The sequence below is a fragment of the Ursus maritimus genome, unplaced genomic scaffold, assembly GCF_017311325.1.
Source record: "Ursus maritimus isolate PB19 unplaced genomic scaffold, ASM1731132v1 scaffold_22, whole genome shotgun sequence".
NCBI lineage: Eukaryota > Metazoa > Chordata > Mammalia > Carnivora > Ursidae > Ursus > Ursus maritimus.
In genome coordinates, this window is record NW_024424675.1 from 42,546,985 (window position 1) to 42,574,247 (window position 27,263).

General features: G+C 59.5%; 1 protein-coding gene and 1 long non-coding RNA gene across 6 annotated transcripts in view; one reads left to right on the forward strand and one right to left on the reverse strand.

The window, feature by feature from the left end:
• The first annotated feature begins 11,991 nt into the window (after positions 1-11,991).
• RBM38 (RNA binding motif protein 38) overlaps positions 11,992-27,263 on the forward strand; it is a 39,413-nt gene continuing 24,141 nt past the window's right edge. The window contains exons 1-4 of one of the 5 annotated variants that reach the window (XM_040638499.1): positions 12,003-12,255; positions 13,053-13,176; positions 13,666-13,720; positions 26,429-27,257. In XM_040638499.1, the coding sequence (XP_040494433.1) occupies positions 12,019-12,255; positions 13,053-13,176; positions 13,666-13,720; positions 26,429-26,732 (720 nt within the window). In that variant the 5' untranslated portion in view covers positions 12,003-12,018 and the 3' untranslated portion in view covers positions 26,733-27,257. Of the gene's footprint in view, positions 12,256-13,052; positions 13,177-13,665; positions 13,721-26,428; positions 27,258-27,263 lie in introns of those variants that run through there. The other 4 variants (XM_040638500.1, XM_040638501.1, XM_040638502.1 and 1 more) reach the window with 4 other exon arrangements.
• LOC121104627 lies at positions 19,746-23,361 on the reverse strand. Its single transcript, XR_005836985.1, has 2 exons — positions 22,199-23,361; positions 19,746-20,859 (listed from the first exon to the last, which is right to left on the reverse strand). It is a non-coding gene; the product is annotated as an uncharacterized LOC121104627 (long non-coding RNA).

The window sequence follows — 27,263 nt, forward strand, 5'->3', positions numbered from 1 at the left end:
AAATGAAATTCAACTTAACATTTGACTTTTGAGTCCGTTGTGTTTTTACCCTGTGATCCCAAATGCTGCTTATGCTTTACTGTTGGGGCCTGGTATATATAAAGTGACTTGCTGAGTGGAAATCTGCCTTTGACAATATTGTGTGTTGTGTTTGCCTACTCATGAAAAACATTGAAAATAAAATTTTCTACTGGAAGAGATTGCCTGCACTCAGTGGTTTAAATTCTTTGGTAGTCAGATCACAAGTAAAATCAGACCTGTTAACTCTTTGGCTCTATCTTTTTGCATGAAAAATGTATTTTTTGAGAGAGAAAGGCAGGCGCACTGGCTTAAAAAAAAAAATCTGAGTTTTCAAGTTAATTATTTACACCTCCGTTTTCATTAATCAGCCCTGCGCACGTGGGAAGATGGGCCGAGTAGGCCGCTGTGCGGAGGGTCAAGCTTGGTTTTAGCGGTAGCTGGCTTTGCGGGCAGGTGGGCAGGATTTACAAGCATTGGTGTAGCCGTAGTTTCATAATTCTCTATATAAGCTAGTGACTGGCGATGGCTGAAAAGGACCTCGGGATCATGAGTCTAAACCAGGAGCTTTGTAGAGTGTGCTTTTCCAAGACTGCGCCTCGCCACATTACCAAGGGGATAGATCGTTTGTGCCATTGGTTAATTTAAAAACATTTGCCAAAGTCCATTTACCAAAGTAACCCATGTTGGGATGCTAGAAACCAGGAGTGAGGGAGCTCCTTGGTGCCCATGGGGATGTGAACCCTGGTAGATGGCGCCAGGGCTCATTTCTCTGCCTGCCGAGAACCTAGAGCATAAAAGCCTGATACGGGTTTGCTAGTGATGAACCAGGAAATACTTGTTGAAATCACTGAGCTTCTTAGGGTACTTGTTTTTGTGTTTCCTAAAAGGATATGGAGTCTTTGAGGAGCTCCCCATGTCAAACATCACCTCTGCAGATCCCCATACTGTACGCTGCTCATAAATTTGCTGGCATCTTCTAGTTGAGAAAGATACAAGTGTAATCTTGACGGCTTTAACAAATGACGAGTTGTGCCATCAAAGATTGACACCCATGGGGCACCTGGGTGGCTCAGTGGGTTAAGGGTTTGCCTTCGGCTCAGGTCATGATCTCAGGGTCCTGGGATCGAGTCCTACATCGGCCTCTCTGCTCACGGGAAGTCTGCTTCTCCCTGTCACTCTCCCTCTGTGCGTGTGCTTGCTTGCTCTCAAATAAAAGCTTAATAAAAAGATTTACACCCAGTTAAAACCAGAGGTCCCGCTTTCATGGAAAGAGGGGTGTGTAAGCCTCATGGAGAAGACAGGTGGTCTTGTTCACGTACGTTTTCTAACATTTTATCATGAGAATTCCCAGACATGTCGGGGAGTGGGAACAGCTTCGCAGTGAACAGGTATCTACCAGCCAGATTCTAAAGTTCACAGGTTGCTTTCGCGTGATGTCTCCATTTGGTTTTGCTAGGCCTTTGCTCTGCTCTGCTCATGACACCACGCTTGGCCTGGCCGTGAGAACTCACGTGAAAGGAGGTGGAGGTCAGAGGCGGGGCCGGGGAGGTGGGAGTCGTGTGCAGGAAGGTACACCTCTGTTCCGGCCACGTTTGGTCTGATCCCGTGTTCTGGGAGACAGACACCGAAATGGCCTGGAAATGCGGGCGTTTGCATGCATGTCTGCGAGCTTCTCCAGAGTCCTCTGCCGTCGAAGGGGGCCTGCGGAACCCTGCCCGCCCAGCCTGTGTGAGGGGCGGCTTCGTCTGTCCTGAGCCTGGACAGGAGGATGCCACGGGTGGGATTTGGTAGAACGGGGTGAGCAGGCAGCTTAGGACCACACGTCCTCGCCCTTCCCGGGAGGCGGGATTCTGCCGAGGGGGAAGCGGCTCAGACGCCTGGTGGTGTGTCCAGGGCTGCGGCGCAGCTTCCTAATCACATCTGTCTGGTCACCATCTTTACTGCTGTTTCCTTATTTTTCTTAAAGTCAATCCACTTGTAAAACACATGGTTGCCCCATGAAATTAGTCACTGCCATAAACTTAAAAAACTTACATATACGGTAAACTATTTTTTGCCCAAAGTTAGAAAGTAACCATAAAAATTAACACAAAATAAGACAATAAAAACAAGCCATGAAATAATACGACGGAAGTTAAAACATACCACCTAACATCATCTTTGAGGGACAAAATACCTCACTAGAAAATTCGATTAACAGGACATTATTCTGTATGTTCTAGGCTGCTGGGCTGTGCCATTTTTGGAGTGACTTGGGAAGTCCTTTTCCCTTTTTTTTATCCAACCAAAGTGTGATTTTCTTTTGAAGGAGGGAGCTCTGTGAGAAATGCCAAACCCAGTAGGAACACAGAAGTCGGCATTTTCCAGATTAAATCATGATCCCTTCGTAGGTTGTGAAATGACTGTAGTTGTCGCTACTAGCATTTTTTAAATAGAGCTGCAAGACTACATTAAAATATATTTTATATATTCCACTATCTCGCACACAGTAATGGCAAGCATTGTTTTGCTCAATGTGTTACCATTACGGGTGTATGTACGTGTCCACACGTATATGTATTACAGACGTTAATCGTGTCCTGGACTGGGATTTTTCTCCCTGTGACATCTTACGTGGTTGAAGACGGGTAGTACTGCCATGAGGACCAGTCACGACTGTTTCCTTGCATTTTCCCTCCAAATGGCAGGACTGTCTAAGAGGACATTTGAAATACCTTTATAACATTGTACGTAGTTAAGAACAAGGCTGACCTGCCTCCATATCCCTGCTCCGGGACCTTGAGCAGGTGATTTCTACATCTCTGAGTCCAGGGACCTCATCTGTAGAATGGGAGACATTAAAAGCAGAAGATTGGTGTGAGTATTCAGAGTTAAGGCTTGCAAAGTGCTTCCGTGGCTGGCCCATAATGAGTACTCAGATTCTAGCTGCTACTGCTGTTAATTTCCAGGTGGGATGACATCCGTGGGAAGTTCCTCTCCCATGGGGCCAAAATGTCCACAGACCGGACCATCCCAGGACCTCCATTGTCTGAAGGCGGCTTCTCGCAGCCTGGAGGCTGTGTTTCCAGGCCGCCAGCAGATGGCGCCCACGACCCCAGTGCCAGGCTGGGGCGGGGGTGGGGTGGGGGGGGTTGATATGTTCTGTATTCTATTCCTTGGACTTGTGCTTGTTCAAAGGCATGAGTGCTGGCTCTGCACTTGGTGTTGTTACTAAGCTTGTAAGATAGTTGGGAAGTGGGGTTGAAGGATTATTTATCCTGTTAGAAAAAGTATCCTTTAAAATTAATCACTTATCTTTGCAAGGATTGATGGCCTCCTTAGAAAATACCGAAGTCGATAATTTTTCAGAGGTCAGATTCCTGATTTTTCTACTTAAGATTTAATGCCTCCTGCCCCCAGTTTCCTTATAGGACATTGAAGTTTTGTTGTCTGTAGTGTGGGCGACTCTGAGTCCCCACTCACCCTTCGGCATTATTTCTGCCCTGCTTTGGGAAGGAAAGAGAAGGACATGCAAACCTCCATCCCGGATGGGTGCCCCTGGACAACAGGGCCATTCTGGGGGCTAATTTCAGTAACTTCGAACACTCCAGACTTACATGTGCTGTCGGCGGGAAATCCATCCTGGCTGCAGGTGGAGGCGGCCGTTTGAACGTGTGAGCACCCTGTTCCCGAGAGGGGCTGGGCTGACGCCCGGAGACGCCAGCATTTCACAGCTCAGCAGCGGGAGCTCCCGCAAAGTGAGGGTACCCTGATTCCATAGAGCTTGATCAGCAGAAGGTGGGGGGAGGCAGGAGAACCATGTGGCTGTCCTGTTGAGAGCTGGGTTTTTTTCTTTTTCTGAGTTTTTATCACAACGGGTGTTGCGTCACCACAAGGCCCATATGAGCAGACCAGATCATTTTATAGTCTGCTGTAAGTACGTCTGTTGTGAATTTTGCATCAATATACTGAGAAATACTAAGGTGAGAGCTGTTTCCAAAGCAAATAAAAGCCTGTTGCATACTTGCTTAAAATGTGAGTCAGCCCCTAAAAAGAACTGGCAGGAGATCTTATCCTTGGAGTTTCCCCCGGGGAAAGGGGGGAGGGGCAGGGAGGGGGTGGACAGAAGTGCTAGGAAGCAGCTCATCGACCAGCACCCTGGGGTGCCAAATCGACACTGGCCATCCGGTTATGTGGGCACAGCTGTGCCACCTCCTGCTCCCGTTTCTCCGCGACGGGGAGGCTCAGAAGCATGAGGCCTTCCCTCTGCTCCGGGGCCTCGGCACTAAGCCACCACTGGTAGCCCGAAGGGCAGTGTCACCATTACTCCAGGGCCTGGAGGGGCTGCCTTTGACTCTGCGTGCCCCAGGGCCTTCCTCAGCAGGGCTGAGCGCCCCCCTCCTGACCTCGGGCCTCCTCCAGCACCAGGTAGACCTGCATTTCCACTCCGCTTCTTTCTGACTCTGGGCTTGACTTTTATTTATTTATTTATTTTCAAAGATTTTATTTATTTATTTGAGAGAGAGAGACAGAGAGGGAGAAGGAGCAGGGAGAGGGACAGGGCTGAGCTGGGAGCCTGACATGGGAGTTGATTCCAGGACTTCGCGATCACAACCTGAGCCCAAGGCAGATGCTTAAATGACTGAGCCACCCAGATGCCCTGGGCTTGACCTTTATTTTATTTTATTATTTTATTTTATTGTATTGTATTTTATGTTTAAGATTTTATTTGACGAGAGAGCAAGAGAGAACACAAGCAGTGGGAACAGCAGAGCGAGAGGGAGAAGCAGGCTCGTCACCGAGCAGAGAGCCCAACACAGGGCTCGATCCCAGGACCCTGAGCCCATGACCCGAGCCAAAGGCAGATGCTTAACCTCAGCCGAGTCATCCAGGCGCCCTGGGCTTGACCTTTAAAGCAAAAGTGCAATGGAGGCTGAGTTTTACTGAGGGAATTCTTTGAGGCATGGGGTTTCCCACTGTCTTTAGGTTCATGGCACGTCCCCTTGTGTCAGGGGTCACTTCATCTCTTGGGACCTCAAGTAACACGACCCCAGGCCTTGGCCACCTCAGTGGGACTTTGCAGGAGGGGCCCCTTGACCCGCATGGGAGACCCCAAGCACAATTCTAACGGAGAGTTGCCTGCAAAAGCAAAGTAGGTATATGTGTGGACCGAATCGTGTCCCCCCAGAATTCCTGTGGTAGTCCCAGCTCCTAGTGCCCCAGAATGTGACTGCATTGGGAGACAGGGTCTTTACAGAGGTGATTAAATTAAATGACATCATCAGAGTGGGCCCTAAACCAGTATGTCTGGTCTCCTTCTAAGAAGAGATTAGGACACAGACATAGAGGAAAGACCATGTGAGGACACGGGGAGGAGACAGTTGTCTGCATGCCAAGGACAGGGGCTTCACAAAAACCAACCCTGCCAGTACCTTGATCTTGGACTTCTGGCCTTCAGAACTGTGAAGAAATAAACTTCTATCATTTAAGACCCCCCAGTCTTGGCCTTTGGCCACAGCAGCCCAAGCTGACGAGGACAGCGTTCCCAGGAAGCTGCTGTTCACCTTTCAGATGCGTGACACAGTGACCCTGCCCCCACCATCGAGCCAGAACAGACCCCGGGTCCACACGGTACCTGCAGGCACCTTCACCAACACACACCTGGGCTCCTGGGGCAAGTGTCTGATGCACCTGCCAGGCAGCATCTGTGGGGGCAGGACCCCCAGACCAGCGCTCCCCAGGGGACCCTCACTCCCACTGCAGACGCAGGCTCTGCCTCTCCCTGGCCTTGGCTCTCACGGAGTTCTGGAAGCTCAGGGATCAGCCACACACCACACTGGGGCGAGGGGCTTCCCAGCACACCCGCTCACCTGTGGAGTGCCAAAAGGTGTGCGGCCTTCAGAGTGAGAACAGCCATGTTTATCACCCATGTTTTCACATCAGCGCTGGCCACTCTTCTAAGGTGGACCGAGGCAGTGGCCCAAGCTGTCCACTGACGAAACACCACCATTAGCCCCGAAGATGGCCCCTACTTTCCATGCTACCTCATGTGGCAAAAGGGCCTCTGCGGATGTGACTGAGGCTCTGGACCTTGAGATGGGGAGACCGTGCTGCTTACGGGGAGACCCTTCTCCACTTAGCAGTGGACGCAGGAGGCAGAGGGAGAGACCGTCACAGTGGGGCGGCATGGGACCCACCGCTGAGCAGCTGGCTCTGAAGATGGGGGCGGGGACCACGAGCCAAGGAACCCACACCCTCCAGAAGCAGAGAAAGGGCAAGGGGACAGATTGCCTCCCAGAGCCCTGCGGACACCTTGGCTTTCCTCCAGGGAGACCCCTGCTGGGCTCTGACCTTGGGAATAAGGAAAAGGAGAGGGGAGATCTGTGTTGCTTTAGGCCATAAATGGTGGCTGACTTGTGACCGCAGCGTAGGAACGAATGCCAGGCAGTTCTGAGCTGGGCCCGCAGAGCCACCCAGCCCAGGGACGGAGCGCAGGCGAACTCGATGCGGAAAAAGTCTTCACGGAGTCTGACCCGCACAGGTGAGCCGGGCGCTCTCGGCAGCAGCCGTGACCCTGAACCCCAGTGGCTCCGTGGCACGGACGGCACGGTGCTCGCGGGTGTTTTGCTCATCACTCCTTCACGACCACAGCACCGTTAAAGCCGCCGCTGGCTCTTGTGACTTAACGCATCACCCAAAGGGCACGCACATTCCTGTATCACACGCTCATTCCTGTATCACACGCACATTCCTGTATCACACGCTCATTCCTGTATCACACGCACATTCCTGTATCACACGCTCATTCCTGTATCACACGCTCATTCTTAAAAAATATTTTAATAGCTGTATTTTAATGTGATTACTTTCCTTTGCATGTCTGACCATTTTGCTGTTTGAAACCACCTGTCTGAGGAGGGCCAGGTCTCAGCAGGCTGCCCAGGGTCCCAGGCCCACATGGAGCTGAGGGCCCAAGAGGGGACACGGCTGGGGCTCGGGAGGGCATCTCCAACAGAGGGGTTTGGGACTCTGTCGCGCAGGCAATGGGAACCCCTGAAGGAGCCTTTGTGGGAGGACTGGCAAGGTCCCCACCTCCCCACCTGGCCACAGGCTGCTGTGTAGGCTGGAGACTGAGGCGTGTTGGTAAAAAAAACAAAAAAAAAAAAACACGAAAATTGCAGGAGTTTGCATTTACCGAGCTCCCACTCAGTGTGAGGATGACCTCAGCACTTTCTGTGTTTTCCTCCTGCAGCCTCACAAGAGCCTCTCTGAGGAAGCTGCTACCATGACGTCCATTCTAGAGCTGCAGAAACTGAGGCCCAGGGGGCCTGTCGCTGGCAGACGTGTGACGTGTGCAGGGCACGAGCGTGGGGCTGTCTGGGCTTGGCCTGCGCTCTGCCCCCGCCGCTGCCCTCCAAGAAAGCAGAGTGGCTTTCCCCACCTGCGGAGGGTGAGCCGAAAGGGGCCTGGCCAAGCTGAAAGCGCAGGCCGGTCGGGCTCGGCTGACACGAGAAAGACTGCAAGCCCGAGGTCTCCCCAGCTTCCTCTTTTGTCTGTTGTATCGATGTTTTGTCTCAGGGTTCCCTGAGCCCCCAGTTAGGGTGCAGGTGGGCCCGGGGGCCCTGCATGCTCCCCCCTGCAGCCTGGCTTTGAGGTGAAGGGCAACCCTGGCTCGAATCCACAGTAACCATGAGTTCCTTGGGTCTCCACAAAGATCCCTGCACACCCCCAATCCCAGTGTTCTGGAATGGGTTTCTTCGTGTGTTTTTCCCTCACTCAGCACACATGGACTGAGTGCTTTCCCTGTGCCAGGCACTGGGGACACGGCCGTGGACAACGCAGACAGTGGCCTGTCCTCTCGGAGCTGGCCTCTGGCAGGGAGCCGGCCGGTCCCTAGAGAAACGAGCAGAGGTGGAGAAGAGGGCTGGGCAGGGACACTAGCGTTTGAGGGATGTTAGAGACCACACAGTGTCTCTGAGATGCAGCTGGGGATGGTGGGGTTGCAGCCTGGCTGCTCGCTGATGGGAAAGAACCCAGGCTCCAGAGACGGCCAGGAGGGGCGCAGGGAAGGCGGGTCCGGGTTCTAATTCCAGTGGGGGTCGGGTAGGGAGGAGGGTGATGTTGTAAGTAGAAGAACCCTCTCCGGGGTGAGCAGCTGAAGCGCAGGGCGGTACAGGGCTGCTTCCCAGGCCTGGGTCTGGGAGTGACACCCAGGAGTCCCAGGACCCTCGGCTGGCCCTGAAGGCCTTTCCCAGCCCCAGGAGTGATGGGCTGTGGGATTTCATGTGCTCAGGGCTCTGTCCTGCTCAGCGCCTCCACCTGCGTGGGTCTCCTAGGGCTGCCACAGCCCGTGACCACAGAGTGGGCGGCTTAGGACAATAGAAATGTATTCTCTCGTGGTTCTGGAGGCCACAGTCCGAAGTCAAGGCGTCAGCAGGGCGGGACTCCCTCTGAACGCACGAAGAAGGGAGCACGTGTTCCACGCGTGCCCTTCCCTTAGCTTCTGGCGGGGCCCCCAGCAATCACGGCACGCGCGATGCATCTCCTCAGCCTCTGCTCTGGTGTCACGTGAGTACAGCTTTGCATGGCCTTCTTGTAAGGACCATGCTAACTGTGTCAGGCCCCATACTAATCCAGTATGACTTTCTCTTAAATTGATTATATTATTAAAAACCCTACCTCCAAATAAGGCCACATTCATGGGTCCTAGGGGTTAGGACTTGAACATCTCTGGAGGGGAGACACAATTCAACCCACAACAAGTGCCCACACCCAGGCATGGTCTCAGACAAGGACCCATGTTTCCAGACTGGAGTCGTGAGTCTGGGCTTTCCCCCTAAGACTTCTGCTTCATTCTCACTTCACTTAATCTCTCTGTGGTCCCCTCCCGCCCCCACGCCCAGCCCTCAAAGTGGGGAGACAAGTCTTCCTTCAAGGCTGTGGGGAGAATAAATGAGCTCATAGATCGGCTATCATTTACGCCCCCCCCCCCTTCAAACTGGGTCAATGGTACTTACAGATCACAAAGACTGTTTTGAGGTGAAGTCATCTAATATATGTAAGGTCACCTAGTCAAGGACCTGGCCCCAAACAATGAACTTTATCATTATTAGTGGTGTGTGAGGATCGACCACATGAAAGTCCCCAGCGCTCAAAAAATGTTGGATAAATGTTGGTGGCTCTGAGCCTTTGCATTCTGTTCTCACTGCTGTTCCCTGTCCTCCAATGGCTCTGGCTCTCACCAGTTCCCATAGGCCTTCCTTGACTCTAAAGAACACCTATCACTCTCTGCTCCTCTTCTTTGCTCCCTTCTCCCCACCCTAGAAAAATTACCTAAATACAAACATAATATTCACCATTCATTCATTCATCTCTCTGCACTCCTGAAATGTAAGCCCTTGGGGCGGGTGGTCGTGGTGTATGCTTGTTTCCTATCTGCAGTGTCCTGGGGCTTGGAACCCTGGCCTGACCCCTAATGGACCATTAATAAGGATATGTCCGGTGAGTGGGTGAATAGCGGATTCCCAAGCGGAAATGGGGGCACGGGGAAATGCGGCCACCCGACGGGAGAGGTCGGGGATGCAGAAACCCAGGGGTGAACAAGCGAAGGAACCCCTACCCAGGCATCCGCGCGTTAAGGCACATAGGGCCTCCCGCCGGTGGGGGGGGGGTCCCCCTTCCGGGCCAGGCAGGAGCGCGAGGTGCACGCAGCGAGCCCGCCTGGCCCGGGGTAGACAGACGCCCCTCCAGAACCCCGCGCTTTCCGCTTTTCCGAGCCTGTGTCTCCGCCCCGGGCGGTCGCCCCCGGCTGGGGAACCCCAGGCCCCCGCGGCGCCAGCACGTGCTCCGCGGACGCCAGCCACCCGGCGTGCAGCCGAGCTCCAGGCCGGCGCTCCTCCCGCGCGGGGGTTTCGCCGGGAGGGGCTCGGGGCGCGGGGTGGGCGGAGCCGGGCGCGGGCCGGGAGGGGCCGGGAGCGGGCGGCTCTGGGACTTGTAGGCGGAGAGCCGCGGCTGCCGGCGCCCCGGGCAAAGGCTCCGCCCACCCCGCCCAAGAACCTCCTGGCCCGGGCTGGGCAGCCCCCGAGAGGCCCTGTCTGCCACGGAAAGGGAAATTGAGGCCCAGCGAAGGGACTCAGCTTGCCCAAGATCACGCGGCCGGGTGATGGCCGCCTTCCCTGGCCTCTAGGAAACAAGTCTAGACCGCACTTTAAAGTTTCCAAAGGGCGCTCCAAGGGCCCCCTGTCTGGTGGAGAGCTCGCTCTCCTCACCTCCCTTTCATCGTGCATTCACTCAACAAACACTTCCCGAGAGCCCTCTGCTTGCCCGGCCTTACAGCTTGAGCAAAACATCCAAGGTCCCACCTAGCAGAAGAGGGAGGCCGTACACGCCTCTGGAAACAAGTACCTTGAAGGAAATAAAAAAGCAGAATAAATGGCAAGCAATGAGGCAAAGGCCCGGAAGGAGGCAGGAGTGTGGCTGGGGTGTTGGAGGAACATGAGCGACAGGACTGAGGAATGAGGGGGACAGAGAACTGTGTCCCTAGGAGGCCTGCTGAAGATTGGGGGCTCCCCTCGCAGCATCGCGGGGGCTAGGGCACAGGTTTGAGGGAAGGAAAGAGAGCAGGGTCGGGGTCCAGGGACCTGAGACAGTCCGACTCGGCCTGGAGTCAAACAAAGCCTAGACAGAGAAGGTGCTGGATAAACACCTGAAAGACTAGGGAACATGGCTGGCCGTGCCGCTCCCAGTCCCGCAGACCCCGGCCCGTGTCCAGCTGTCCGGAGGAGGCGATAGGCTCGGCCCCACGTGACCCCACTTAGAGCTGCGGTTCTCAACTGCGCCAGTGTGTGCACAGCTGTGCCTGGGCCTGCGGAGGGTTCGAGGCCCCAGAGCAGCGCTCTGCGGTGCACGGAGGTGTGACCCACCAGCGGGGAAGGCTTCAAGGGCCCCGAGCTCAGAAAGGCCCCGTGCTAGGTTTAATGCTCTACTGTTTGATGTGAAATTCCTAGTAACTTTGATCGAGTTCTGTAGCCAGTCCTGCCTGGTGTGGAGCTCACAGAGGACCTGGCCTGGCCTGTTCCTGTGGCTGGGGACAGGGACAGTGGACCGGACCACCCTCAGCTTGCTTTTCCCCCAGGGTCACCCACACAGAGGGAGGAATCCCTGATATCAGCTGGGGATATTTGCCGAGGCCAGAACAACTCCCCCTGCCTAGTCACCTCCTCTGGGGGCCTCTGGGGCCACCCTGGACCCTCCTGGATCGCAGATCCCGGGTTTGTATCACTCCTGGTTGAACACTGTGTTTGTAACGTTGACCTGCCTTACTCATAGAGGCTCCGTGGGGCTAGAGTGTATGGTCTGTGCATCCATGCAGCCCCATGGCAGTGCCTGTCGCATGAGGGGCCCTGAAAAGGATTCGTCGAGTGAATCATATCTGTATATAAAACAAAAACCATTTCACCTGTTAATACATGTTGCTGTATCTTACCTCGCCCTGAGATAAATGTTGGCTCGATAAACGGGATGCTCATCACCGCTTACCTCTAATTCACTAGACTGTGCGCTCCACGAGGGCAGGGGGCTGGAGTCCGGCGGGTATGCAGAGGGCCTCCGGGACCGAGGTGCCGGCCTGCCGCGCCCCAGCCCCCTCCACGGTACAAGCCCCGCCCCGCCCCAGGGCTTCCCCGGCCCACGGGGCGCGGCGGGGCGGGGCCGGGACTACGCTTCCCGGCGGCCCCTGCGTGCCCGTGGCGGGGCGGGGCCGCTGCTGGGGGGCGGGGCCGCGGCGGGCTGGGGGCGGGGCCGCTTACAAAGCCCGGGGGCGGACGCCGGGGCGCAGAGTGCCCGCAGCGCCGGCCGGAGCGCAGCGCAGCGCAGCAAGGCGCGCACGGCGCGAGCGGCCCGTGAGTGGACGGGCCCGGCGGCTGGACCGGCGCCGCTGCTGCCCTGCTCGCTCCCCGCCGCCGCCCATGAGCGCAGCGCCGCACGGCCCGGGTCTGTAGGCGGCGGGGCGCCCCCCCCATGCTGCTGCAGCCCGCGCCGTGCGCCCCGAGCGCGGGCTTCCCGCGGCCCCCGGCCGCCCCCGGCGCCATGCACGGCTCGCAGAAGGACACCACGTTCACCAAGATCTTCGTGGGCGGCCTGCCCTACCACACCACCGACGCCTCGCTCAGGAAGTACTTCGAGGGCTTCGGGGACATCGAGGAGGCCGTGGTCATCACCGACCGCCAGACGGGCAAGTCCCGCGGCTACGGCTTCGTAAGTGGCTCCGCGGCCGGGCGCGCACCCCGCCCCGCACTTATCGCGCCAGGGGCACTGAGTCAGCCGGCGGGTGCACGCCCAGCCGCCCAGGCACCTGCCGCCCCCTCCTGGGCTCGGGGGTGGAGGTTCACGCTACAGCCGGTCCGGCCGCCGCTACCCGGCTCCCTGCCCCCACCCCCACCCCACTCCCGGTTTAAAAGGGAGAGCCGCTGTGTTCAATTAGCACTTCTGAGTTTGCAGAGAGGTTTTGGGGACAGTCGGCTGTTGCCAGGACTTCCTGGAGCAACAAGCAAGCAGGAGCAGAGGCTTCTCCTCGGGGCGCTTTGGAGGCCCTTAGCACCCCCTCCCCTCCAGTATTTTACAAGAGCTCGCTTAACCGCCCCAAATAAACATCACTTTAAGTAAAAAAAACGGCATGAAGAATTGTCTCCTACTTCCCTTTTAGCTAGCGTCCCCCAACCCCTCCCATGAGGAAATTTGCACCCCCCACTGGCAGGCAGGACAGGCTGGGGCCCCTGCCTTCCTTGGGGGGGGGGGGAAGGTGCCGTGTGTCCCCTGGGGATCCTTTCTGCCCTTGAAGGCTAGGTTTCCCAGCACATGAACTTGGAGGGAGGACCTGGAATCCAGGGGCACCTCTGTGGGAGGGCCCTATGGTGGGAGGTCAGTGGGGACTGGGCCAGAGGCTCTGGGTCACCAGCCCGGTGGAGGGGGAAGTGAGGGCCCCTTGCCAGAGCAGAGCCCTCTGCTCCTCCCACCCAGTAAGGGAAGCCCCTAATGCATCCGCGCTCCTCCAGGTGACTATGGCCGACCGGGCGGCAGCTGAGAGAGCTTGCAAAGACCCTAACCCCAACATCGACGGCCGCAAGGCCAACGTGAACCTGGCATATCTGGGCGCCAAGCCGAGGAGCCTCCAGACGGGTGAGAGAGCCCGTGTTTTCCTTCCCTGGCTCGTCTTGATTGCTATATTCAGTGTTGGTATCTGTGGGGGTGGAAACGGCCCCCCCTCCCTGCCCTGCCCCAGGAGTGGCTGTCAGCTATCATGTGCTTGCAGAGCTGTCACAGGGCCGTCCTCCTGTAGCTTGGGAGCTGGACCCCCTGGTCTAGGCACATGTACCAGTGGGGCAGGGGGAGGAGGGAGCATCACTCAGTGGTCATCTGTCTTGGAGGACAGGAGGAAGTTGGTCCCTGGGGCTGGAGATCAGGAGGACGGACACCCAGAGGCTGCTGCCACCCTGTTCCCTTGGCTCGCTTCAGCAGGGAGCTTTCGGCTTGGTGGGACAGCGGCCTGGGAGTGTAGAGGAAGCCCATTATCTATCTCTTTTGTTGGGGGGGGTGGTTGGGTGGGTACGGCTGCGTGCTGCTGCTCGCTGGGGTGAGGCCGAGCCCCTAACTGCTGTCTCATTTTAGGCTTTGCCATCGGCGTGCAGCAGCTGCACCCCACCTTGATCCAGCGGACATATGGGTGAGTGGATGTGGCTGCTGGGGGCGGGGTGGGCGGGGTGGCAGACCAGACGGAGCAGGCCACGGGTGCCCCTTGGTCCAAGGGAGTCTTTCCCAGGACCGCCGGCCCCACAGCATTGGTTGTGCTATTTGCATCTACCTTTCCACATCTGAGGACCATCACTTTCTCTGCTCTTCCAGAAACGTGATTGCGTTCTGAGGGTGGGGAGGGCGGGGTAAGCCCAGAGAACCGAGGGAAGGCAGAGAGTGCTTGTCCACTCCCGACAGAGGCCACAACACGTGGGCATGGGAGCCTGCCAGCCTGGATTCAAATTCTGGCTTCCCCCTTACTGGTTGTGTGACCTCTGGTGGCTTACACGGCCATCTGTGCCTCAATTTCCTCCCCTGGGAGATGGGGATGGTAACAGCATCTTCCAGTCCTATGGGAAGAGAGCTTCGGATGGGCCTGTTGGGGGCACGTGAGCGCTCTGGAAGTGCGGCCCACATTCTTTGGGCCTGGTGACCCACTCTGGTGCCTGACAGATGGTGGCAGCAGGTCCCTGCCACCCAGGGTCTGTTGTTTAGGAGAGCTGTGGCAGGTGAGATAGGACCGGGGCCAGCTGTCCAGCTCGAGTGGGCCCAGCCTGTGGGCCTTTTGTCTGATGTGCTTTGGTGCGGCCCGTCCCACCCTCCCCTCGCCTTCTTTTTTTTTTTTTTTTTTGAACTTTTCATAAGTCTTGGCAGCTGTTTGTGGAAGGACACACACACTTCAGGGGCACAAAGGAGCCTGCCATGCGGTGTGACTTCCCAGCCCCGTGATTGATGTCGGCTGGGCGCCCCAGTGCGGGAACAGGTTGATGGGGGTGGCGAGGCCTGTAATCAGACAGGTGGCCCCTTGTAGGATGGTAGCACTTCTGAAGCTGTCAGAGACCAAATCCCGGGTTCTGGGTTTTGTGCTTCAAGCCGTGTGAGCATGTGTCTGCATCTGCCCTAGAAAGAGGCACAGCTCAGGAGCAGCCTGGCTCCCTGGCAGGGGTGGGCGCTGGGCTCGGGTGGACCGTGCGGGTCAAACAGATGGCCGAGGAGTTGCTCCATGCCTCTGATTTGGGGGTGATTTGGGGGTGCTTGCCCAGACAGGCAGCATCTGTGTCTGCATGGTGGCCTTGGCGTGGATCAGCATGTGTGGGAGCTCAGCTCTTGGTCTGTTCTCCAGGGAGGGAGCCCGGGGGCGGCTGGGAGCAGGTGGTTCTGGGTTTCCTTCTCGCGCTGGCATCTGCTTCGTCAGTGTCTGGAGCCATCTTGGAAGGTATTTGGGGACACTTGCCATCACCTAGGTCCTTCCTCTTTGGGGCTCAGGTCACATGGGGAGGGCGTTCCTCATTTTCCATAGCCTTGGCTCTGTTCCCCAGGTCCATCCGAGAAGGCCGAGGCTGGGGGCCCGAGTGGGGACCAGCTGCACAAAGCTCAGGGCACGAGCCTGGAGCACCTGCAGCTCTGTCCTGTTTCAAATGCAGCGATGCCTTCCCCTCCCAAGTTCGAGCTCCTTTTTGATCCACTGTAGCTGCCTCTCAGGCTCCAGTAGCTGTCAGGACTCAGCCTCGGGAGCCTGCGGACCTGGGTTCGAATCCCAGCTCTGGCACGTTCCAGCCAGGCCCATTTGGCAGGTGACCTCTTCTTCCTGAGCGTCCAGGTGCGTCGTCTTTTGTTTCCCCGATGGAAACAATACACGCTTCCCACAGTGCCAGCACCTGGGGCCGGGTGCTCCACGCAACAGCCCTCTGAGGTCGGAACCGATGTTATCCTCACTTCCTAGATGAGGAAACTGAGGCAAACAGAGGTTCAGGGTGACCTGAGTGACGCGATCTGAAACCAGGCTGGCTGGCTCCGAACCCACAGTCTGCACCGCCGCTCTCTGGGGCGGGCGGGTGGGAAGGGTGCCCCCGTCTTTCCCCTCAGGGCCCCTTGAAGTGCCACCCACGTGAGGGTAGTGGGGGTCAACACACATTTTACTGCCGTGCGTTCCTGACTTCAGGTGACAATGTTTTGTAACTGAATCTCCAGCCGGCATCGAATACCCGTGCCGAAGAAGAGGCCGCCAGCTCTATTTGCTGGTTGCCAAGGGGCGGAGACCCAAACAGGGACAAGAGGTCAGAGGGACCGTCCGGCTCTTCATTTCCAGCGGCCGGTGGACCGAAGCCTCTCAGGGTCACGCCGCCTCCCACCAGGCCTTGCTGGGCTCCAGGGTGGCGGGAGGGGCCCCTGGGGTGCTGCCCCAGAGAGGCGGGGCGGGATTGCCTGGGGTCAGCTGTCTGTCCCCGCCCCCCCAGTGCCCCTCAGTTGGGAGAGTTGGGCCGTCAGCGTCCCTTTTGTCTTTTGTCTTTGCGAACAAGAACAATCGGGCGGGAGCGCGGTTGGCCTGACTCAGCGGTGCGCTGTGCGCTGCTGGCAGTGAGGCCAGGCCTGCCGCAGGCCGGGGGCACGGTGGGAGCCGGAGCTGGGCAGCTCCGGGCTTTTGAAACCAGTTAACCCCTCTCCTGCCTGGCCGAACTTCCTGCGGCCTTCCTGGCTCTGATCCTATGCCTTAGACAGTTCTAAAGATTCCCCAGTCCCGCTTTCGGGCAAGGCCACAGCAGAAGCCTTGCCTGCTGGGCTGTAAACGTCAGCGCCGAAGATTCTCCTGCGAACTTTTTACATGTTATGCTTTTTGCATGGATTTCTCTGCTCTCCTTTTTTTTTTTTTAAGATTTTATTTATTTATTTGGCAGAGAGAGGGACAGCCAGCGAGAGAGGGAACACAGGCAGGGGGAGTGGGAGAGGAAGAAGCAGGTTCCCAGAAGAGCAGGGAGCCTGATGTGGGGCTCCATCCCAGGACCCTGGGATCACGCCCTGAGCCAAAGGCTGACGCTTAACGACTCAGCCACGCAGGCACCCCTGCTCTCCTTTTTCTTAAGCGGAATGGGGTCTTTCAGGATCTAACTTGGGCTCTGTGTCCTGTAACTATATGTGGGCCCGAGGCCTGAGGTTTGGAGGGTCCTTCCTTGGCAGGTGACGAGTGATTTATTCATAGGAGGACATGACTAAGGCCATAGGCCATCTAGCTGAGCGTCTTTTGGCTGTCTGGCTGGGACAGTCCGCAGCTGGCAGGCAGGAAAGTTCAGAGCCGTTTGGAGAGGGCACATGACGGGGCAGAGCTTTGGGTCTGCCCTGGAAGGGACCTCTTGGTGTCAAAGGCTGTGTGTCCAGGCCTGGGCCCGAGGCCTGCCAGGATCTGAGGTTTGTCCTGGGCCTGGCTGTACTTGGAGCCTCTCCTTGGGTTATTTTTGAAGGGCCAGCTGCTTCTCTGGGCACAGCCCCGGCTCCCGTTCTTAAGGGGGCCTTGCTGTGGCCTTGATGCCAGTTCACCACAAGTTCTGCTCTGTGCCAGGGGAGAGGCCAGGCCCCAGGTCCCAGATAGCAGGGTCGCCGTGTGCTGGAGCGGGGATCCTAGGGTCTGCCCAGGTTCATCTCCCCGTCTGTGTGGTGGGGCCCAGGATGCTGCTACCATACAGGAAGACTTGGGATTTGTCCGTGACCCATCTCGGGGCAGTGCCCTGACAAGGCCTGAGGCCCCAGCTGCCCGTGGAGGCACTGGGTGAGCTGGGTGAGGAGAAACTTGCCTGAGCTCATAGTGCGTGGGGCTGGGTGGCGCCAACACCCTCCTTCCTTCCACGAGTCCCCTACACCTCCGTCTGTGCAGCTCCTGGACAAATCAGAGCCAGACACCCCAGGACTGACGACCGCCACGGAAGGCTCTTCAGGCGCTGCGTGCCCCGTACTTTTAGAGACTCCAGCCCCCCCCCCCCGGAACCCTCCCCCGCCCTCACCATGCCCTCGCCATCACTAGGCCACAGGCTGAGGGGTCTGAGCCCAGTCTCTGGGACGCCAGGGTGGGAGGGGACTGGGGAGTGACAGGAAGATGTCCGTGTCCCCAGAAACATGGAGCACAGGGGCTCAGAGTCCTTCATTCATTCATCAAGCCTTTGATGTGCTGGGAGCCAGGCCCTGGGCCCAGGGTACTTCACGTAAGGAAGACACAGTCCGTTCCCCACCTGAGGGTGCTCACTTTCCAGCGGGGAAGCCAGACCATTAAAAACTCTGAGGGTGGTGGCTGGAGTGAGCAGGCGGCTGGCCGGGGGGAGTTCCTTGTGGGGAGTGGTCCTCTGTGGTGCTTGTCATGGTGGGTGGGCCGTCTGTGCTGGTGATACAGTGTTGTAGACGGACATCCCAAAAAATGCTGACATCTGACCAGGGCCTCCAGCCTGGCTAATAGCAGCGAGCTGGCCTCAGGCTCCTGGTTGTGGTAATGCGCTGTGTGGTGTAGCCGTCACCACTGGGGGACACTGGAGGAGGGCACACAGGACCTCCCCGTACGTTGTTGCAACTTCTTGGGGTTCTACCATTATTTCAAAATCCAAAGTAAATAAAGGCCCAGGGGGGGTGTGAGTGGAGGGGGGGTGAGTGGCAGAGCCTTGCAGGGGGGTAGGGAGGAGGGTCAGCCTCTTGGGGGGGGCGCGATGGGAAGTGAGGTCAGAGCCAGAGGCCGTGGGGGCTGGGAGGAAGCTGGTGCCCGCTGTGGCGTCACCTGGCTTGTTTTTACTTTCAGGGTGCCTGGGGTGGCCCTGCTCCCCACACCGTAGCTTCCTGTTTGGCACCCACTGGAGCGAGGCGTGGGCCGGCGCGTGGCCCTCCCCGTGGGCCGCCCCTGCGCACCTGTTGTTTGTCCCCGGCGGCTGTAACAGAAACCAGCCCCCGGGCGGCTCTGGGGTTCCTCTGGAGGGCGAGCTCCTCGCTCCGGCCCGCTGCCCTGGCAGGAGGGGCCTTCTGCTGAGGCCTGGAGAGCCCCGTCCAGGAGCCTCGGGTCCAGGCTTGGCGGCCGGAGCACGGACAGAGGCTGCCTGGCACCCGCATGGGTGTGCTCCGGGCAGGGGGAGCAGGGGAGGGGTTCCCAGGCTTCCTGCCGCAGGGCCGCGGGCCCGGGTGGAGGAGGCTGTAGGCCCTTTGCACGACTCGTGTGTGCGATGCCTCATGGCCGTGACTTTTTCTCGTGGAGCCTCTGCTTCCCCGTCTTCCGTGTGGACGGGATGAGGGCTCTGCAGGGTCAGGGGAGGACGTCTGCGTTCATGCTCTGACCCCTCCCACGTGGGTGGGAGGAGGGGGCCGGGCATCCCCGCAGCCAGTTTGGTCAGCAGATGCTTGCTTGCTTTGCGGCAGGCCCAGGGTGCCGTGGGGACCGGGTGGGGGGGGAGGAGCCAGGCCCGGCTAGGGTTGCAGAGGAGCCCGGAGCAGAGGGGTGTGTGCAGGGAGCCCAGGTGGCAGGAGGTGGGGGGAGAGGGGCTGGGCTGGGGCACCAGCACGAGCAGTGGGAGGAAGTGGGGAGTTGGGGGCCCAGGGGCGCATTTAGATGTTATTCTGAGTGATGCGGGACAGAGGTGGGCCCTGAGTGGATGAGAGCTGGGTCCCTTGTGTCTTGAGATCATCCCTTCGGCTGCCAGGCAGGCCTGCACCCCTGAGGCCAGGGGGAGACCCCAGGGCCTCCGTGGCAGTCCACGTGCAAGGCTGTGATGGCTGCTGGCTCCCACGTCAGGGTGAGCAGCTGTGGGATTCTGGATACATTTTAAAGAATGTGTGAGAGAGGAGCCCAGGAAGATTCCAGAGCTTTGAGCCGAGCAAATGGAAGGTTGGATAGGCCTTGAGGGAGGTTTGGGGGAACGGTAGGAATTCAGGTTTGGACACGTTGGGGTGGAGATGCCGAGCCGGGGCCTGGCACTGTCGCACGGCGGTATGTCTTACCTGCCTTGTGCCCGCTGCCCCCACACTTGCCTGATGGCTGGTGGCCCCCAGGAGCCTTCACATCCTCCTGCGGGGATTCCCGGGCACGGGGCCTGTTTCCTGTCGGTGCTGGCGCCCAGCTTGAGGCCCCTCCCCGCACCCGGGGCCTGGCGTCGCGCCCCCAGCGGCTGTCTGCGTGTCCGGCTTGGTGGACAAAAACCTCCGGGGAGCAGAAAAAGTGAAATGGGCTCATTTGCCTTTTTTATTTTGGGGGGTGGCTTTGCATTCAGAAATGGAATCCTCCAGGCCTGCTGCGAGCCTTCTCGCTGAGTTTTGCTCTGAGTGTGTGGAGCGTGCGGTTGTCTGTCCCCGGGGCGCTGGCTGCCCTTGGCTGTTGTCAGCACCCCGCCTGCCCGGGAGTTCACAGACCCTGCTGCTCGGAGCCCTGAGACCTCTGCCTTCTTAAGGGGCCTCCAGGGACCCAGTGGTTGCTCTGTCGGGCTCAGTGGTACCCTTAGCTTACACAGGGGGAAGCAGGCTGGAGGCTGGGATCCAAACTCAGGGTTCTCACCTCTGGACCCCTGGGCCTGCATTGGGCCAAGTCAGCGTGGGTGCTGTTGGGCTGTGTTGTTAACCTGGGGTGCCTTGGGTCCTGGCGACATCACAGCTCCCCAGTGGACTGTAATGAGGCCGCGAGACCCCAGTCCTGCAGGTCATGGTGGTGCCTGGCAGGAGCAACCCAGACGGGGTTTGGGGCCACCTGACCTTTAGGTTCTGACCCTGGACCTGACTGTCCTGCTGGCTGGTCCGGTTCTCCCTCCAGGGCTCCCAGGCTGCTCTTCTGGGGCTGGGGCCAGGTGGTTGGGAGAGAGAGGACTTTCCGTGCGCCTTGGCTGGCTTGGGAGCTATTCCTTGTCCTCCCTCAGGCCCCAGGGTGGGGGTGGGGGGGTCCCTGGTGCTGCCAAGCTCTCTGGGGCCACAGAGCATTAAATCCTCACGGGCGGTCCCACCCCCCCACAGAGGCAGTGCTGAGGCTGCCAGGCACATAGCAAGCGCCAAAGCCAGCCTTGAACGGAGCCGGCAGGTTCTGCCTCCCCAGGGCCCCCCAAGCTGTGACTTGCTGAGCAGAGCTGTTCCAGGCTGGGCTGCTTCCAGGGCCTTCGAAAGGGCTTCAGCTTCTGCCCCAGGAAACCACAGGCAGCCCTGGGGGTGGGGGGCTCCTTTGCCACCTGGGTGCCAGTGATCCTGGGACCTGCCTGGGGCCCTGAGCACTTGACAGATGACGTGCTAGGTGCTTGGGACCGAGCAGTTAATGCCAAGTCCCTTCCCTCGTAGGGCTTGTGTTTTGTTTTCCTGGAGAAAACAGAACAGAAAGTAAATGACCAGGAGGTATCAGGTCATGAGAGGGAAATAAAGCTGGTGGTGGGTGGGGTATGCTGGCGTTGTCCTGGGGGGTGGTCAGGGAAGGACTCTGAGGAGGTGAGGTTTGAGCTGTGGGGAGAAGCCTGTGAGCAGAGGGCATGAATAGCAGGTGCAAAGGTCCTGTGGTGGAGGAGCTCATTGAGTCTTGTCTGGTGGGAGTCGGGGCAGTGAGTGGAGGTAAGTTGGGGAAGTTGAGGCCTAGTTGTGTGGGAAGCCATAGGGGGAGCACTTTGGTTCTGGGTAGTGTGGAGGCCGCAGGAGGGGTCTGGTCCTGGGGGTGACCTGGTCTCTTGGATGTTTTTAAGATGATTCTCTGGCCACCAGATCGGGGCAGAGGTGGGGACTGCGGTCCTGCTGCGATGTTGTGGATGGAGGCTTGACCTGGAGAGATGGCCGGGTGGGGGGATTGCTAGTGTGGCGAACAGGGAGAATTGGGGGATCGGGGGTGGGAGTGAGGAGTGCCAGCTGGATGGGGTGTACATGGGCTGGGGCGGAGGGTGAGTGGGCAGGGCCAGCAGACCAGCCTTCCATCAGCCTGGAGTGTTGGGAGGCCCGTGCCCTTTTCAGAGGCCTGACGATCAGGCATGTGGAGGCTGGCGGCGCCCTGACCTTTCTGGGGAGTAGGTGGGGCAGCGAGGAACCTGCTGGGCACACCCACCCTGTCCCCAGTGCCAGGCGGCCGGGACCTCCCCCGGCTGCCATGTGTGGGCCTGGGGAGGGTGCAGGGCTGCCCTCAGACAGGCAGTTTGGCTGGGCATTCTTTCCCGCCCGAGAGCCCGGTGGGTTCCCTGTGTGCGTGTGTGCCGCTTGCACACGTGTGGGCCCCCCTCCAGCTCTTCCCCGCCACCCCGTCTGGCCTCCTTCCCAGCCCTGGGCAAGGGCATCTGGTCACAAAAGCGCCGAAGAGCCTTGTATCTGCCCTTGGCTTTGTAGTTCACTCTGCGGCAGGCTCTCTCCATGTGGGAGGAGCCGTGATGTTAGAGGACTCTCTGTGCTGGGCCATCCTGTGCCTGGTGGGGTGTTAGCAGCATCCCTGGACTCCACCCACCAGTGTGACCACCAGGAATGTTCCAGGCATGGCCTGGGTCCCTTGAGGGGCAGAGTTGCCCTGGCTGAGATCCGCTCTTCCGGCGGAGGGTCCTGGGTCTCACGGTGGGCCAACCTCTGCAAGTCCAGAGGCAGAGCTGGGGGCTGACGTGGCGGCGGGGGAGACTGCCTGGGACTGGTCCCCGGCCTTGGGAGGCTTTGCGGCTCCTTCCCCTCGACTCACCCAGCACCGTCATCTCTCCCGGCCTCACTGTGTGGCAGGACCCGCCGTTCCTTCTTTTCCTTTGGATCCGAGTCTAGGGGTGCACACACCTGTTGGGGGTCTGGTCTCTGGGGATACGCTCAGCTCCTCGGCAGGGACAGAATCACCGGGGGCAGCTGGCTCGTGGACTGGAGCTATTCTGCCATCTGGGTGGCCTCCTGGAGACCCGGGCTGGCCCTCGAGGTGAGCCCAGGGTCGCAGGCTCTAGCCAGCAGCCCGTCCTTAGGGCACAGGTCCCAGGCAGTGTGTGGATGAGGAGGCAGACTCCACTTTGCCACTCCCTGGCTGTGTGACGATGCAAGTCATCCAGGCGTCTCTGAGCCTCAGTGTCCCTCTCTGGGAAATGGGGTAACACAGCCCCTCTTGTGGCTTTGAAATGCTTTGTCAGTTATCTCCGGCTTGTTGCAGAGTGCTAGGAGGCCGGGCACTCCAGGGAAGTAGGTGAATAGATGCAGATATGCGGTATCCTGGCGTGTCAGGAAACGGGGGCTCCCTTCCTCCCCAACCTAAAATATATTCGCTCACCCCATGTTGGAGTGTCCCCATGGTGGCCGGGACAGGGGTCTGGTCCTAGCAGTGGAGAGGGTAGAACTTGGTAAATGTGACCACGGCCTCAGCTGGCTGGACCTTGGGAAAATATGGCCAGAAACCTGTCATTTTTAAAGCTCTGGGTCCTTCTCCTGTGTGGGCAGCATGAGGCCGGGTCTAGCAGCGTGTCTGGAGTGTGGGTGTGGATCAGAATCCCTGGGGGCCTGTCAAATGCAGATTCCTAGACCCTATCTGACTGCTCGGTCTGCAGGGGATCCACATTTTTAGCAAGTGCTTGGGGGGTGTCTCAGGCAGGGGCATCCCTGCCCATGTTTGGAGAAGTTCTGGGCTTCACGCTTCCATAGCCTCCAACTCAGGAATGTTTCTGAGGCTCCCGGAGCCGGGTGGGGGCGCTGATGGTGCCAGGGACGTCCTGGTGGGTGCACACCAGGACACACTTCCTCGGGTCTCCGTTTTGCTCCTTTCCTGAGAGGCGTCCCGACTGCTGGAGCCCCTTGTCTTTCTCAGCGGGGAGACTGTTCTCGATGGGCCATTGTTCCAGCAGCATTGTGTGCCTGGCATGTTCCAGAGCTAGGCCTTGGGGCCGAGCCCTCCCCACGGCTCAGCTGAGATGCAGGGGAGATGAGGGAACAGGGCCAACCTCAGGTGGGGTCAGGAGGACACCCCTGCATTGAGGGCTCCAGGGGCGGCAGTGGCGGATACAGGCCCAGGTAGGGAGCACTGGAGGCACTGCAGGGGGCGTGCAGCTGGGGCGGGACAGGGGCGTGGAGGGCCGAAGGGGTCTGGGGATCTGGTCTCTGAACAGCGTGGCACCCTTGTCCTCCCCCAGCACACATGCTTGCCTTTCCTGCTGTTCCCCACGGCCAGCCCTGTCTTGTCCTCCAGGCGCAGTGCAGTTGCTCCCTCCTCCAGGATGCCTTCCCTGACTGCTCCCCGCAGTCCCACCTCTGGTTCATGGGCAGGATTGTTTGTGTGTCTGTCCCTGTCCTGGAGTCCAAGCTCTCGGGAGCCAGGAGCTGTGTGCGGTCTGCTCAGCGCCGTATCCTAATCCCAAGCAGATGCAGGAGAAGGCTGTTGCCCTGCTTGGGGTGCAGAGCCGGGTTCAAACCCGGGTCCGTCTCTGTTCAAGGCTCTTGTTTACATAGGGGAGGAAGGAGGTGGCTGCAGGGGCTCCTTGAGCGGGGGCGATAGGCACTGTGGCCCCCAGCCAGAGCGCGGGGATCCTGGCAAATGCTGCAGAAGGTGGGGCGGGGTGTGGGGCCACAGCCCTTCGCCAGCACGGGTGTGATGGCGCGGTGACCGTCAGGGTGCTGCCACCTAGGGGCTCCGAGGTCGGAGCTGTTGACCCCTCAGGCACAGGCAGGTGTTGCCCGGACTCCCACTCCCTCCCAGATCCCCGGGGCTGCCGTGCCAGTCCTCGTCCCAGACCCGCCCACACCAGGCCCAGCCAGCGCTCTGCCCTCGCGGGCTAGCTCACCCCGTCGCGGGAATTGCCCCTCTTGTGTCCGCGCTGTGCTGGTAAGGACGCTTCCCGAATAGCTGCCGTCTTCAGGCGTGCGGTGCGTTCACAGCCGTGCGCGGACACTGGCTCCGGCTAACTCAGAGCATTGCCATCTCCCCACAGGAGCCCCGCAGCCCTCACTTCCCAGCCCGGCCCCCTTCCGTAGCCCCCGGCGGTTTAACCACTTTTCCCCCTGGTTTGCCTGTGTGCGCGTTCCCTGTGGGTGGGGCGCACCGTGCATGGCCGTTCGTGTCTGGCTTCTTTGGCTCAGCCCGTGCTCAGGAGTCGTGCACACCGGTGTGTGTGTCAGACGTCGTTGCTCATCGTGGCGTGGACAGACCACGTCGGTGTCTCTGTCCTTTGTGGCCCTCGTGAACACTGCCCCTCATTCCTGGTTAGCACGTGAAGCCATTCGCCCTGTAAGGGCCACAGCCCCCTCCGGCGGCCTCCAGACCTCCCCTGAGCGCTCGGAACATTCTACCCGAGCGCGTCTCACCAGTCCTTGGACCTGTAAAAGAGGCCGTTTCCTACGAGGCAACCTCCGCTATCCTTAGCTTGGCTGCAAATACACATTCGGTTGCTGTCGCGTCAACAGTGTCACAGCGCGAACATCACGGTTTTGCATCAATGGCAGCTCTGTCCTGCGGCTTGCTTCCCTCTCCCGACGGTGGGGAGGACAGAGGCCTGGGGCTGAACCTGGGCCCCTGATCTTGTGGCCGCCACGTGCACCATGCTCTGGGGGCACATTGGCTACTGCTCCGTCCTCTGCAGGTGACGCTCAGCTCCTCTGGTTTGTCTCGGTCCCGTAGATGATGCCGTGGTCCACTCAGCATGTCTGTCTTTGTGCCAGAGCGAGGGCCCCTCTTGGAGGCTAAGGGGGCCTGACTGGGGGAGGAAGCGTGCGTCCTGCTCACGTGCCCCCGAAGCGGCCCTGTTTCTGCTGACTGTAGGAGAGCATGGGGAGGGGGTGGGGCGGCTGTTCTTTCAAAACAGCTTCTCTTTGGAGCTGGGACAGGGCAGGGGTCCTGGGCCCAACTGACAGGTGCAGAGAGAAGTTGGCCCCCAAGTGTGGCCCTGTCCTGTGTCCCTCTTGCTGGTGTGAGAAGAGGCAGAGGACAGGCCATACCGTCTGCCCCGATGAGGCTAACAGGCCGGGAGGCCAGGGAGGCCCAGCCACTTGCCCAGGGCCGCCCAGCGGTTGGTTGGCAGAGCAGGCCTGCACCGACCCTGCCTTCCTGAGCCTCCATTTTCCCATCTGTGACACAGGGGACCCCGTCCCTGCCTGGAAGGCTGGCATGCATGTCAGCCTGCAGCGTGGGACAGACACGTGGGTTCAGAGGTCCCCTCCGCTGTATCGCCGTGGGGCCTGGGGCAAGCCACTGACCCCCTGAACTCCGTTCTCTGAGGGCAGCCTGAGGGCAGGTCCGACCAGTCACTGTGTGAGGGTGTTTTGGACCTGGCGCCGTGGGCACCGGAGCTGGTTGGCGGCCCTGCTTCCAGGGCCTCTCCTTGTCCTCTTCGTCTTCATCGATGTCCTTCGTGCATCACTCACGTAGCCCTCACTCAGCAGGCGTTCGCTGGGCTGCTCTGGGCCGGGTTCTGGGCCGTCAGTGACAGAACAGGGGAGAAGGGCCCGGGAGAGCCGTAGATCGTGCAGGATGTCACTTGGCGGATGGTAGATGTTGGGAAGATGAACAGGGAAGTAGAGGGTTGGGGTGTGAGCTGGGCAGTCACAGGGGGACCTGTGCTCAGAAGGCCCTTACCAGATTGGATGCTGTGCTGTCACCATCTGAAAATTGTAAATCATTTTGAAATCTGCCCCCCCCAATCATAGCTGGCCCTATGTGGGCTGGCAGGAGTGTGGAGCCTAGGATTGGGCTGGGGGTGGCTGAGAAGGGGGAGCTCTGGGGATAGCCAGGGAGAGTGCGTTGCAGGCAGTGGGAACAGCCAGTGCAAAGGCCCTGGGGTAGGAGCACATCTGATGTGTTCAGGGAAGGTGGGCTGTGGCCCTACCTGTTTTACAGATGAGAAATAGACCGGAGAGGGGGAACACAGTGTCCCCCAGCTCCTTCACTCCACCCCAGAGCCAGCTTTCCCCAGGTCTGCCGCCTCGCCCTGACCCTCTGTGTTTGGCCCCACAGGCTGACCCCCCACTACATCTATCCGCAAGCCATCGTCCAGCCCAGTGTGGTGATCCCGGCTGCCCCAGTCCCGTCGCTGTCCTCGCCCTACATCGAGTACACGCCAGCCAGCCCGGCCTACGCCCAGTACCCGCCGGCCACCTTTGACCAGTACCCGTACGCCGCCTCGCCCGCCACGGCCGCCAGCTTCGTGGGCTACGGCTACCCGGCCGCCGTGCCTCAGGCGCTGTCGGCCGCGGCCCCCGCGGGCGCGGCCTTCGTGCAGTACCAGGCTCCGCAGCTGCAGCCCGACAGGATGCAGTGAGGGCCGCCCGGCCCGGGACCCCGGCCCTCCCCACCCCCCCCGCCGGGCGAGCGCTGGCCGCACTTCGGGGTGCACACCCGCACATGTGCCTCCGGAGACCGCGCAGGAGCCCCGCCTGACCCCGGGTGGACTGGAGACCACTTCTCTCTAAATCTGGGCCCCGCCACGTCTCGAGGGAGGACTTTGGGGAAAAAGACTGACCGAACGCTCTTAGAAGCTGCAACCCGGACCTCGCGCACACCGCCAGCCTTCGTCCTGCACCTGCCGCCCCTCCCCGCACCCCAGGCGCCCGCAGGTCCGTCCCCCCAGCCCCCGGCCGGGCCCTCGCCGCCCTCCAGACTGGCTGCCCAACAGGCTGTGCAGACACTCGGTCCTGCTCGAGATGCCTTAGTCCAGGGCCGCCCGGGAGCGCGGCGGGGGCGGGCTGTGTGCTGCGGGGCGGCCGCGGGGCCGGAGCCGCCACAGGAGGCGTGCGGGGCAGGGGGCACCTGCCTCCGGAATTCGCATCTTCTAGACCACAGCCCGCCCCCC